Raw genomic sequence first — 13222 nt, 5'->3', positions numbered from 1 at the left:
GATGGGAAGAGGCGACACTGCCGAGGCTGCCGGGGAGGTGTCCTGCAGGCCATTCCCCTCTGGCCAGCGGGCTCTGCCTGGCACTCAGTGTTGGAGGGTGCCCGTGCCATAGGCAGTACCAGCCAGAGGGCTTGGCCCAGCCAAGGTGTCCTTCTGTCCTGGCTCCAGGGACACACGGACACGGCTCAGAGCTGGCTCTCCATGAAGGTCTCTGCCAGTGTCCCTTTGCCCCCTGCCAGGCAGCATCCCTGCTCCCTGGCTGCCAGGGCACTTGCTGCCTGCTCAGCACATGGATCCTGGATCTGGGAGCCATGGGGATGGGATGTGGGACATGGGGCACCTCCCAGAGCAGAGGGGATGGCCCAGGGTCAGTGGGCAAGTGGGAGCTTTTAGGGGTGTCTGAGAGGGGCTGGGGAGGTGAGGGGGACCCAGGAACCATGCGGGCCCTCCTGGGGTGCTCCCAGGCTGGTGCTCAGGCAGCGGCTGGGGCAGGGCTGGGTGCTCTCATCTGGCAGCAAAAGGGGCTGGGCTGGGAGGGGGATTGGGTGGGGTGGGGAGACTGGGAATCTGGTGGGTGCAGGAGGACTGAGCCAGGGTGAGGGGACTCAGGCAGAGCAGCGGCACCAGGGGAGGGCATGGGGGACCAGGGTGATGCAGGGAGCACCGGGCAGGAGCCAAGGGACTGGCATGGGGTGAGGGGCAGCAGGGGAGGGGCAGGGGTATCCGTTGTGGGGCAGGGGGCGCTGGGGCAGGCGCAGGGGCACTGGCATGGGGCAGAGGGCACCAGGGCAGGTGCGGAGGCACCAGCGTGATTGCAGGGGGGACCTGCGCAGGGGGACCGAGGTGGGGCGGGGGCCACCGGGACGGGGCAGGTGCGCCGTGGGGGAGGGGGATGCATGGGGTGGGCAGGGCCGTGCCGGGCACCAGGGCAGGTGCAGGGGCCCCGGGGCAGTACCGGGGCGCCCAGGGCAGTACCGGGGGGGCCAGGGCGGGCCCGGCCCGGGCGGGGCGAGGAGCGGCGGGCGGAGCCCGTGGCGTGGGGCGGGCGGGGGGGGGGGGGCGGCCCGGCGCGGCCCCACGTGCGCGTGACGCGGGCGGGGGCCGGGAGCGCGGCGGAGCGGCGGGGAGCGGCGGGGAGCGGCGCGGGGCCATGCAGCCCCCGGCGGCCTCCCCCGGCCCCGCCGCCCCGGCGGGCGCCGAGCTGCTGCGGTGGCAGTGGCGGGAGGTGCAGGCGCCCTGCCTGGTGGCTGCCTGGATCCTGGTGGCCAGCCTGGCCAAGATCGGTGAGTGTCCCCCCCACCCCTTCCTCAGTCCCCAGGGCTCCGGGAGCAGCTGTGCCCACCACAGGGGCAGGCAGGGTGGGATGCGGCATCCCCGGCAGGCGCGGGGGCATCCGGGCCGAGGGGTGCCTCTGCACACCAGGACACGGGTCATGGGGACAAATGGCCAGAGCCCAGCTGGTCGCCAGGCTGTGGTGGCCTGGCACGACCCCATGCTGTGTCCTCCCTCCCCTTCCCTGGGATGGCAAGCGGTGACGAGATGAAGGTACAGCCTGAGGGACAACATGGGGGCCTGGTCCCCTTTTCCCCATGAGGGATGGACGAGCGGGCACAGAGGAGGGATGGTTCAAGGAGGAGAAGAGGAGCTGAGCAGAGATGTCCAGCAAGGATGTCCCATGCCCCAGAGGCTGGCACAGCATGGGCAGCTGGCAGGGCTGGAAGCTGTTTGATCCCCCCAGCCCCAGGAAGGGCTTAGTGGTGCAGGTGTTGGGCAAGACATGTCCATGGCAGCCTGGGGATGGGTCCATGCCTGTGGTCCCCTCCAGTGGGTCACTCCAGATCTACATCGCCTTGGGCTCTTGTGCTCCCTAGCATAGGACTAGGCAGCTGGGGGGAGGCTCTGCTGCAAGAGGCTGCGTGGGAAGGTGCAAGGAGGATGTGTGTGAGCTGCCGCAGGGCTGTGCACCCCGGAGCACCCTGGGTGCCGGGGAGGGGACGCCCGTGTGTGGGCGCCGTGCAGGGTCCCCAAGGGCTGGTCTCCCGCGGTGCCCCTGCCTGCTGTGCTGGGCCCAGGGGACGAGACCGTGACCTTGAGGCAGGTTTCCTCCTTGAGGGCCCCGCTGTGGGCACAGTCCCTGTGGCGGGTGTGCAGGCACCCTCTTAGTTTGAAGCCGGCTCAAGAAATGCGGGTTAGGAGTTGGGCAGGGGAGTCTCCAAGCAGCCGGGGACCAGCAGCAGCTCCCAGTACCCAGGGGAGAGCTACAGCTGTGACCACCAGCTGGCCTCTACTGGTCCGAAGCATCATTGAAACCACTGCCGTGGATCTTGCGCTCCTCTCCTTCCTTCGTCTTCTCACAAGGGAGGCCTAAAGTATCGCGAGGAATGAACTAATGGGCGTTGTGAGCTTAAAAATACAACCCGCTGCCTGCAGCTGTGCCACCTCCAGCTGCCGAGCACATCCCTCCTACCTGCAGAAGATCAGAGAGATGATTCCTTTCCCTGGCTCTTATTTTCTTCTCTGAAACGTCTCTCCAGAGCTGCTCCCTGTGCGGGTTTCCCTTGATGCACTCCCCTTTGCCCTGGTAGTGTCAGTGGGTGCGGGGGGGCCTGAGCCGGGGTCATTCCCAAGCCCCCAGCCCCACCATGCTCTTCCAGGCCTGAGGCAAGCTGATGACCACTCTCCCTCTCCATCTGGGAGGCACAGCCCTGATGGTGGGCAACTCCAGACTGCCTGGCTCAGCGCATCCGACAGGTCCAATGGATACTTACAGTCTGGAGCAAGGAGCGATACCCTGGAGGCAGGGCTGTGGGCAGCACCCTGGCTGGGGTGTCCCCAGAGTTGGCATGCGACCCCATGCACGTGCAGTCCCCAGGGTGCACGGGAGCCTGTGGAGGAGATGGAGGTGGAGGATGTTGGGGAGCGGAGTAGGCGGCACCGGCTGTGGTGGCTGTGGACGCTGGGTGTAGGCTGACATGGAGGAGCCGTTGCGGTTGTGGCGCTGGGCTGCCAGCTCACAGCCCTGTGACTGCAGGGGAGGAAGCGGCCCCGCGCCTGGGTGATGGGGAAATGACACTGCGGGCTCTGTTCTCGGAAGCCGTCACGATGCTAGGGTGCCCCGAGGCAGCAAACACCCAGGGCAGGGAAAAACTGGCCTGGGTGTTGCCTTCCTGCACAGCAAGGCATCATCCGGGCTTTGCTGCCTTTTCTGTATTTGGTCAGTGCACAGCTCTGCTTGAATGGGATGTGGGGAAGAGGGAAATTAAGGACCAGTAAGGAGCATTGCCCCATACCTGCTCCTCACCCGTGGCTGTCCCGTGGGCAGGGGTTTGCCAGCAGACGGATGTTTTTCTACCTAGCAGCATCTCCGTGGGTTGCAACCCCCTCTTCTTGCACCATCACCTCTGTCCCTGGCTGCTTGTGTCTTGGTTTAGGTGTTTCACCATTTCCCAAGCACCAGAGGAGCGGAGCAGGTTTTGGCCCCGATTCCTCTCAATGGCAAATCCTGTATTATGGATGCCCGAGTGTGGATTATGGCTCTGAAGTTAATTCACATGTGGCTAAGTTACCGTTGCTGTGGGAACCTTTAATGCTGAAATTCTTGACTAGTGCATGTAAAATTAGAGCTCGTTCCACCCGTCCCCACTGGCTGCTCCCTGCAGCACAGAGGAGCTCATGTGCTGTTATTTGCTCAGGAGGGTGGCAGCATCTCCCCTCGGCCAGGGGATTTTTGGACAAGCAGGGTCTTTCCCATCGACGCTGCTCCCTTCTTTGCCCAAGTTTTTGGCCTAGGGGAAAGAATGACGTATGACAGCCAGGAGCCATGTCCCCATGTCCCCATAGCATCTCTGCAGGCTCTGCTGGGTCTCTCCAGCCAGCCAAGGGCATACCTCCGCAGCACGGGGAGTGCAGATGGGTTGCCGGAGTGGGGAGCGAGGATCTTGGCAATGATCCCAAGCGTGCAGAAAGGGGCTGGACGCCTTGTTCCCTTCTTGAAAACTTCAGAGCTTTGTTCCCGTGGGTGGGAAGTGGTTTTGCAGCCTGCCGCAGGCGCTGAGTGAGCACCATTCGCCCACTGGTGCTGCCTTCGCTGGGCTCATGTGGGGTGAACAGGGCTCTGCCGCAGCTTGTGTGGTCATTTAGCAGGAATTCAGCTGGGCTGGAGCTCAGCCAGGCCTTCTATGGGCTGTGGGTTTGCTTGGAGGGCCATAGTGTCTGTATTGCCACTGCCTCTGTGGCTGAATCGCAGCCCTGGCAGTGAGCAGAGGCAGCTGGGGGTGAGGGTGGATGCCCTGGGCCCTGTGGCTGGGGCACTTGGCTACAGAGCTATGGTGGAGGCTTGGCTCTGGGTGCTCTGCAGCTCTTTGCCCTTGAGGTGGTTGGTGATGGAGCTGCAGATCACACCACCCTAGTGCTTGCCACTCTGCCCTTGCCGGCTGTGGCAGTGTTCCTGGGGCGTCACGGCAGGGGAGCAGTGCTGGGGCTCGCCAGGATGGCACGGACAGGGCTTACTGTGCCAAGGTGCAGCACAGATTGCTGTGAAGGTCTCAATGAGAGGAAAAGTGGCTCTTAGCCTGCACATTTGGTGGTGAGCTCAGAGATATCTCTGCTTAGGAACAAGATCTTTGACATTGAGTTATCTCCTCTAATTCAGTGCTCAGCTGCAGTGAAGGAAAGCAAATTGACTAAGAGGTGTTAGGAAAGGAGAAAGGAAGAACATCAGGAGGCCATGACCTCAGTGCCTAGGGTGTCTGCATCACAGGGACACTGGGACCTGTCTCAGAAAGGATAGAGCAGGACTAGGACAGGTTCAGAGGAGAACGACAAGGGCACAGAGACATGGAAACATACTGATGAAGCACTACCTGTTCCTGGGCTCCTCTCCAGGTCTATGTCACTGGAGACAGGACTCTGGGCTAGGCAGACCTTATGGTCTGTCCATGGGGGTTCCCAAGGAGGGAAGAAGCCTAGGGTCTGTGTGTGACCACAGCAGAGCTTTCCTTCTGGTGGGATGACTTGGCACAAGCAATGGGTACCTTTAATCCAGCTAAAGGGCTTTAGAGACTGGGTTTTGGGTTGGCGGCAGGGCTGGGCTTGCAGCTAAGTGATGGCTCAGAGGCTGCTCTGATGTCCCTTGTACCTGCTGGGTGCTCAAGGACACTTCACTCTGGAAGTGCCTGGAGGAACCTAGTCCCCAGGATGTTTCTTCATCTGGTGGCTAAGTCATGCTACAGAGCTGGGCTGGATGTCACAAGTGATGGCAGAACTTGTGCCATCCTGACAAGGGGGCAAAACTGCTGTGACCCTCAACAGCCTTTCCCCAAGCACTGCCCTTTGGGTGTAGCAAAAATACAGCACTCTGCTAGGGAGGAGAAATCCACAGGGATGGGGGGGTTGCCCACCTGGAAGCTGGAATGATTTGGGATTATGCAGGGCACCCTGGCTTTGAGGACAAGGCTGCCTGGAGGAGTGAGTCCCCTGTGCTGGCTGGCGTGACGTCCCGCTTCCTTGTGCCTGAGCTGCAGACTCATTGCCACATTGCTGATGGATGAATACCAGGACATACTCTGCTTGCTTTAAAAAATACATCTTGTTCCACGGCAGTTTAAGATTTGCTCCAAACCTTGCATGGAATAAACTGATTATTATTCAAAGCATCTCTAAATCTGCAGCTCCCGTGTGCCTGTTTTTTGCATGCAGGTAGGCTAGCCTGGTTGAGGAAGGTTGTGCTCTGGCACAGAGACCGGCCGACTGGCTTGTGCTGCAGTGGTTTGCATGCTGCTCCGTCTGCTTGCTCAGATGGCTGCAAACAAGGTCACCCCATCATCACGGCTGAGCATCCTCATCTCTGAGTGGGGTAACGTGTCCCCATGAACCAGGATGCCTTCGCTCAAACAGCAGCCGGCACTGCTTGTGACACTGTGAATGTGGTCACTGGCTGCTTTAAGTGCAGGTACCAGAGGCCAAGAAAAGCAAAATGTCCAGCTGCTTGGCTTATTAGACAGTGGCTGAGGAGGAGAGGGAAATCCCAAAGAGTCAGGGACCTGAAATCCTGACCTGGGAACTAGCTGGAAGGTCTTCTGCACACACATGTCCATGAAGCAGCCTTAGGTGCTCCCTTGTCCTCCCCAGGGTCCATCATGCATCAGCCAACCCTTCTGTGGAGCCTGTGGATCTAGGATGCTCTATCCATGTGCCTGTTTGGCTGATGATCTCATTCTTCCTTTCCTTCTAGTTTTCCACCTGTCGAGGAAGGTGACATCCATTGTCCCGGAGAGCTGCCTCCTCATCCTGCTGGGGCTGGGCCTGGGGGGCATCGTGTTGGCCGTGGCAAAGAAAGCCGAGTACCAGCTGGAGCCCAACATGTTCTTCCTCTTCCTTCTGCCCCCCATTGTCCTAGACTCGGGGTACTTCATGCCCAGCCGTCTGTTCTTTGACAACATTGGCGCCATCCTCACCTACGCGGTGGTGGGCACGCTCTGGAACTCCTTCGCCACCGGCACTGCGCTCTGGGGGCTGCACCGGGCTGGGCTCATGGGTGGGTGCACAGGGCTGCCCAGCTTGGACCACATCCCCGAAAGATGGGTCGGAGGGTGCAAAGCACCCCCAAGTTCAGAGCCCACTGCCCAGCCCTGCCATGGATTCCCAGGAAGTGTTGCAGGAGTGGGGTCCTGGCATCCTGGGAACAGTGCTCTGGCAGGACCGTCAGGCATGCAGGACAAACGAGCCCTGCTTGGCACTGAGCTGACTCATGTCTTTGCTATTTTTGTCACCGACCTTGGCTAGCTTTGCTGGCTTGCTGCCGTGTTGCCTGTCCTTGGCTGTAGCCACTGGCCCTGGCTGGCCTGGGCTGTGTTTTGAGTCTCCTGAGCCCTGAGGAACTGCTTGATGCCTGTACCTGAGTTGGGGCTGCTGACCCTCCTTCAGTGCATATTTGCCAGAGGGGCAGTGATGCACCTGGGTGCCAGGGGGCATGTCCGAGCCCTGCTCCCTTTATGCTGCAGCAAGGGTGTGCGGAACCCTACTTTGCCTGGGGGACCCTGGAGGCCTGGGAGCACTCCATGGTTCAGCCCACTGCACTCCAAGTTGGAATGCTGCGACCAAGTCACCAGGAGCAGATAAAGGACAGGCTTGTTTCAGCCTGGTGAAAGGGGCTCTGGGGCAGATGGTCTGCCTGAGCTTGGTCCTTCTGTCCTAGCAGATCCAGGTGTTGAAGCTGGGCTGATGGATTTCCTGCTCTTCGGCAGCCTCATCTCAGCTGTGGACCCCGTGGCAGTGCTGGCTGTCTTCGAAGAGGTCCATGTAAACGAGACCCTGTTCATCATCGTGTTCGGCGAGTCTCTCCTGAATGATGCTGTCACCGTGGTGAGTTGGAGCTTGGGGGACCCAAAAGTGGAGCCCAGCGTGGGTCAGGACACTGGAGTCCTCCAGAATGGGCAGAGGATGCAGGTGACATCCCCCAAGCCGGAGGCAGACCCATGCCATGCTCTCTGTGTCTCTCCTCTCTCCTGGCCCTGGGGGACTTTGCCTGCTGAGATAAGCTGTGTTGCCTGGCAGATTTGGGGCAGGCAATGCCTATTCCGCAGGATCCATCCTGCCTGCAGGTGCTGCCCCTCTCAAGGCAGGTCAATACCCTGCCTTCCCCAAGGGATTTGCCTTGCCTGCAGGTACTCTACAAGGTCTTCAACTCTTTTGTGGAGCTGGGCCCAGCACACATCCATGCCACAGACTACGTGAAGGGTGTAGGTGAGTATATGCCCCACCAGACCCTCTGACTCTTCCTCTGGGGTGGAAGTGTGGGGGGCAAGCATGGGTGCTGTCATACTGTGAGGTGGCAACTGAGCACCACAGCTCTGTAATCTCCATCCAAGTGGTCACACGCTGGCTGTCATCATGGGATGCTTTAGTGGGGAACCAGGTGGGAACGTGGGGCTTGGCCAGCCCAGCGTGGCATGGCCATGGGGCACAGGAGCTGGGCTTGCTTGCTTATGGTGCAAATGAGTCTTCTCCTCCCACCAGCTTCCTTCTTCCTGGTGAGCCTGGGGGGCACGGCTGTGGGGCTGCTCTTCGCCTTCCTCCTGGCCCTGATCACGCGATTTACCAAGCGCGTGCGCATCATTGAGCCGCTCTTCGTCTTCCTCCTGGCCTACGTCGCGTACCTTGCTGCTGAGATGGTCTCACTCTCCTCCATCCTGGCGTGAGTACTGGGGTGTGCCGGGGGGAAGGTGTCCAGGAAATCGGGGGTGCAGTGCTGAGCAGCAAGAGGTGGTGAGCAGACCCATTCCTCATCCTGCCATAGGGTCATTCTGGCTCCTTCTGTCCCTCTGCAGAGTCACCTTCTGTGGGATCTGCTGCAAGAAGTACGTAGAAGCCAACATCTCCCAGAAATCCCGCACCACAGTCAAGTACACCATGAAGACACTGGCCAGCAGCTCAGAGACCATCATCTTCATGTTTCTGGGCATCTCGGCTGTGGATACCTCTAAGTGGGCATGGGACACAGCGCTGGTGCTGGGCACCCTGTTCTTTATCCTGCTCTTCAGAGCTGTGGGTCAGTCTGCCCCACTGTGCTTCTGACCCAGCTGTTTTCATGCCAAAAAGTGGTATCCCCCAAGAAAGGCTAGGGCATGGGACCCAGCTACAGCTCCTGGCCTGGGCTTTGCCCCATCTCCAGGAGCAGGCAGGGCTCTGCTGGCATCCCAGGCTCTCCTTCTTCCCTAGGCGTTGTCCTCCAGACCTGCGTGCTCAACCACTTCCGCCTCATCCCCCTGGACAAGATCGACCAGGTGGTCATGTCATACGGTGGCCTCCGCGGAGCTGTGGCCTTTGCCCTGGTCATCCTGCTGGACAGGGCAAAGGTGAAAGCCAAGGACTACTTTGTGGCAACAACCATCGTGGTAGTGTTCTTCACTGTCATTGTGCAGGTGAGGATGGGCCCCGTGCCCTCCTTCAGTTCTGCCCTCTTGCCCAGAGCTGTCCTGTGGCGCTTAGGGACATGTGCTTGGGGAAAGTACCTCTTTTCAAGTCATCTTTGGTCCTAGGTGCCTCCTGGCACCTCATCCATCACTAGGCAGGACTGCCCTGGTGGCTGTTGCAATGGTGGGGCCATGGCTAATGTTGTTTCCCTGCTGGCCTCTTGTTCTGGGACTCACTCCAAGAGCAGCAATGGCCTTTGCCTGGCCAGGCTGTTCTCTTTACGAAGCTACTGATGGCCCATGGCTCTGGGGTTCCTGTGCCCCAGGAAGGGGAGCCATATGGTGGATGGATGCGAGCCTAGGGGAAGGGGGACTGGGGGTTACAACATGGTCACTGCCTGCTGGGACACAGGACCATTGCCCAGGTCCTGGGTGCAGGGGGTTGGGTTGGTAGGGGCACACGTGGCTGGCACTGCTGCTGTCTCTGGTCACTTGGTGCTGCTTCTGCTCCCCATGCCCCAGCCACACACCCTCTCGCCCTCCCAGTCTTTCCCGTGCCTTCTCTTGCCGTTCCAGGGCCTCACCATCAAACCCCTGGTGACGTGGCTGAAGGTGAAGCGCAGCGACCACCACAAGCCCACACTGAATGAGGAGCTGCATGAGCACGTAGGTGCTGGTGCCGGAGGCTGCCCGTCTCACTGCACTGCCGGGGCTGGATGAGGGCAATGCACAGCCTCTGCACCCCTAGGGCACCTGCAGCCTCACCACTGGTCTCACCCTCTTCTCCTCGCTCAAGGCCTTTGACCACATCCTGGCAGCGGTGGAGGACATCGTGGGGCACCACGGCTACCATTATTGGCGGGACAAGTGAGTGTCTTAGCCAAGATTCTCCATCAGCCATCAAGTGGATGGTGGATGCATGTCAGCCATGGGGACATTGCAGGGTCCCCGCTGCAGGACACCCCTGCTGTAGGCAGGGCAGCAGGACCAGGAAGGCTGTGTGTCTGTCCATCAGTCCATCTGGAAGAGGACTGTCTGCCTGCTGTTGGGCAGCAGACCAAGCTCCCAAAAACATCCCTGCGAGAGGTCACGCAGGTGCAGCTGGGGATGCCAAGAGAGCTGGCACTGCTTGCCTGTGCCACAGCTGCCTGGGGGGCTGTGGGGTATCGATAACGATGGCCCTGTGCCTCCCCATGGATGGAGCTGCACTGGGCACTGAGGAGGGAACAGCCCTGTTAAAGCCTGGGCAGTGTTTATCTGCAGCACAGTGACAGGAAAAGGATGCGAAAAGCCTGTTTCCTGGAGGGGAAGCACTCCCAGCGGGGCAGCTGTGCTGGCCCCAGTCCCGCTCCCATTGCCTCCCACAGACCCTCTGGTCTCCAGCTTACCCTTGGGTAGGGTTGAAGGGTCAGCGTGTCCCCTCCCCTCCTGCCCTCCCTGCAGCATGTCCCTGGGCACAGTCAGGTCCTGTGTGCCCAGCTCACTTTTGCCACACTTTGGACACTCTCAACCTTGTGTGGGCAGGGAGTCCATGGCTGTGGTACCCTGTGGGAGCTAAACAGCCCGTGTCTTTATCTCGTGGCAGGTGGGAGCAGTTTGACAAGAAGTACCTGAGCCAGCTCCTGATGCGGAAATCTGCCTACAGGCTGCGGGATGAGATCTGGGACGTTTACTACAAGCTGAACATCCGTGATGCTATCAGCTTTGTCGACCAGGTAGGGGCATGCGGTGGGGGCCGGGTGGTGGGATGGCCCTGACAGGATCTGTCTGGCCTGGCGTGGGGCCCCTGCACATGGCCATGCGTATCCCCACTGCCCCGATGCCAGCCTTGCCCTCCCACCTCCCAGGGTGGCCATGTGCTCTCGGCTGCCAAGCTGGCGCTGCCCTCCATGCCCAGCCGCACATCCATGTCGGAGTCATCGGTCACAAACCTCCTGTGAGTATGAACATCCCTCCGAGCCCCTGGGCAGATCTCGCTGGACCCCTGCAGCTGCCCCCTTCCCTGGGGGTGGGTTGTGCCAGGGCTGGCAGGGGGCTGGCAGGATGCAGGCATGGAGCCCAGTGTCTCCATCTCCATCTCCCCTCCAGGAGGGAAAGCGGGAGTGGTGCGTGCCTGGACCTGCAGGTGATTGACACAGTGCGGAGCCGCCGGGACAAGGAGGATGCTGCTATGCACCACGTGCTGCGAGGGAGCCTCTACAAGCCCCGCCGGCGGGTGAGTGCTCCCTGGCCGTGGCGTGTGGCTCACTCCAAGGGTAGCAGCACCTGCAAGAGGAGCAGGAATGGAAGATGCTCCGTGGGGCCAGCTGCTCACCCTGTGTCTCTTTGCCTCTCCCTCGGCCAGTACAAGGCCAGCTACAGCCGTCACTTCATCTCTCCAGATAAACAAGAGCGCCAAGATAAAGAAATCTTCCGGCAGAACATGAAGAGGCGGCTGGAGACCTTCAAGTCCACAAAGCACAATGTGTGCTCCTCCAAGAGCAAGGCCAGGCTGAAGGAAAAGGGCAGGAAAAAGGCAAGCGCTCCCCAACCTCCTGCTCCATTACTAGCTCAGAGATTTGGCCTCCCCCAAGCTGCAGACAGTGAGGTTCTTTGGGGGTTAGATGAAGTGCTGTAGGGCATTGGCAGCTCCAGGGCCAGCATGGAGGGTGGCTCACCTCATCTCAGTCCTGCGTATGCTGCGTGTGAGCACACAGGTCTTGCATGTCCACATGTCCCCACCATGCCAGCGCTGCCACAGGGTGGCTCTTCCCTGGGCAAAGTGGTCCTGAGCCCTGGAGGAGCTCCATGTTTGTTTTCCAAGAGCACTCAGCATAAAGTATCCTGAACATCAGTGCAGATCCAGGCTCAGAAGTGTGGCACTGCACCTTAAACTGGGCCTTAGGTGTCTTCTCTCGTTTGGAGGCTCTTGAAGCAATTGCAGCTGAGCTGTTTATTGTAGGGCCGTGAAGATGCAACGCCTAAGGACTAGGAACCACTGACTGCCATCTGCTATCTAGCCAGGGTGGGAATCTGTGTCCCTGGGGTTACCCTGGCTTGCAGGGCTGCCTGGGTCAGGGTTAGGGATTTGCACAGGGCAGGTCCCAGACGGTCCCTCTTCCTTCACAGAAGAACATCTCTCTGACCAGCGACACACCCAATGGGAAGACACACAGAAATGTCCCCTGGCAGGAGGCAGGTAAGGCCAGTGGCAGGTGAGATTTGTAGGTCCTGGCAAGGGGACCTATTGGGGTGGGATGGGAGCAGCTCGCTGTGCCTGCCCACTGCCAGCTTGGTGGCATGACAGCACCTGGGGTTGCGCTAGCACCAAGTCCCTCTCGCATGGGTGCAGTCCTTCCACCACAGGGTGCCCCATCTTCCAAACCAACTCCCTCCATCTGGCTGCAGCTCCTGTCCTGGTGATGGTCAGCTCAGAGGAGGAGGAGAGTGATAGCTCGGAGACAGAAAGAGAGGATGATGAAGGGATTGTATTCATCGCTCGAGCCACCAATGAGATCCTGCAGGGAAAGACAACTCCTGGTAGGCACCGATGCTCCCACGCCAGGGCAGCTGCCATTGGGTAGCTTGTCCTTCCTCCACCTGAGGAGTAAAGTTGCCTTGGCCTGGGCAAAACTAAAGTCAGCAGAGCATGAATGGGAGAATCACTCTTCTCTGTGGCTCTGGAGGCATGGCAGAGCCTCCCTGGTAGCTCCTGCATCCCTGGACGAGCTGGCCATTCAGTAGTGGTTGGTTCTGCAATGTTTGCAGGGCCCAGGGAGAGAGCAAGAGCTGTGCAAGATCCCTCTCACTGTCCCTCCTTCTGCATCCCCAGGCAGCCTGGATGTCTGCCCCAGCCCCTGCATCATCCCGCCATCACCCACCTTGGCAGAGAAGGAGCTGCCGTGGAAAGGAGACCAGGCTGATCTGGCTGTTTATGTCTCCTCGGAGACCACCAAAATCGTGCCAGTGGATATGCAGAAGGCGTGGAACCAAAGCATCTCCTCCCTGGAGAGCATTGCTTCACCCCCAGGCATTGAGAGCGGACCTCAGCATAGGAGATTTGCCTGTCCTGTGCTGGAGGAGCAACCCCAGTCTGCGAGCCAGGTGATGCCAGAGCAGAGCTCCTGCTTCCAGTTCCCCAGCCACGTCTCTAAGAGCAGCCGGTCGCAGAGTGACAGCAGCCCAGACGGTGCTGAGCAGCAGGAGCTGCAGCCTTTGATGGCCACAGGGGAGCAGGGGAGGATGCTGCCTGCCATGGAGCCCAGGTGGATGATGTTCAACAGAGCAAGCCACCTCTGAGGCAGACTGCAGATAGGGAAGGGGCTCGGGGC

The 13222-nt window shown here is 60.2% G+C and overlaps 1 protein-coding gene across 1 annotated transcript; it reads left to right on the top strand.

Annotated features, from left to right (window-relative positions):
* Positions 1–1150: 1150 nt before the first annotated feature.
* Positions 1151–13222, top strand: SLC9A5 (solute carrier family 9 member A5). The gene is made up of 16 exons (XM_075714836.1): positions 1151–1283; positions 6233–6535; positions 7199–7362; positions 7665–7743; positions 8017–8194; positions 8328–8548; positions 8719–8921; positions 9489–9578; positions 9709–9779; positions 10498–10627; positions 10760–10848; positions 11001–11127; positions 11257–11427; positions 12021–12090; positions 12300–12431; positions 12724–13222. The coding sequence occupies exons 1-16, from the start codon at positions 1151–1153 to the stop codon at positions 13188–13190; spliced, it is 2628 nt and encodes an 875-aa protein (XP_075570951.1). The 3' UTR covers positions 13191–13222.

The sequence above is a fragment of the Pelecanus crispus genome, chromosome 8 (assembly GCF_030463565.1).
Source record: "Pelecanus crispus isolate bPelCri1 chromosome 8, bPelCri1.pri, whole genome shotgun sequence".
NCBI classification, from domain to species: Eukaryota; Metazoa; Chordata; class Aves; order Pelecaniformes; family Pelecanidae; genus Pelecanus; species Pelecanus crispus.
Note: the sequence above shows the minus strand (reverse complement) of the source record. Positions and strands in the feature narration are given on the sequence as shown.

Excerpts from the sequence above, each read along its gene's own strand:
- SLC9A5 (XM_075714836.1), top strand. The coding sequence starts at position 1,151 with ATGCAGCCCCCGGCGGCCTCCCCCGGCCCCGCCGCCCCGGCGGGCGCC. Across the intron at positions 10,628-10,759 it reads CTATCAGCTTTGTCGACCAG|GGTGGCCATGTGCTCTCGGC; the intron begins GTAGGGGCATGC and ends CCCACCTCCCAG. Across the intron at positions 12,432-12,723 it reads GCAGGGAAAGACAACTCCTG|GCAGCCTGGATGTCTGCCCC; the intron begins GTAGGCACCGAT and ends CTGCATCCCCAG.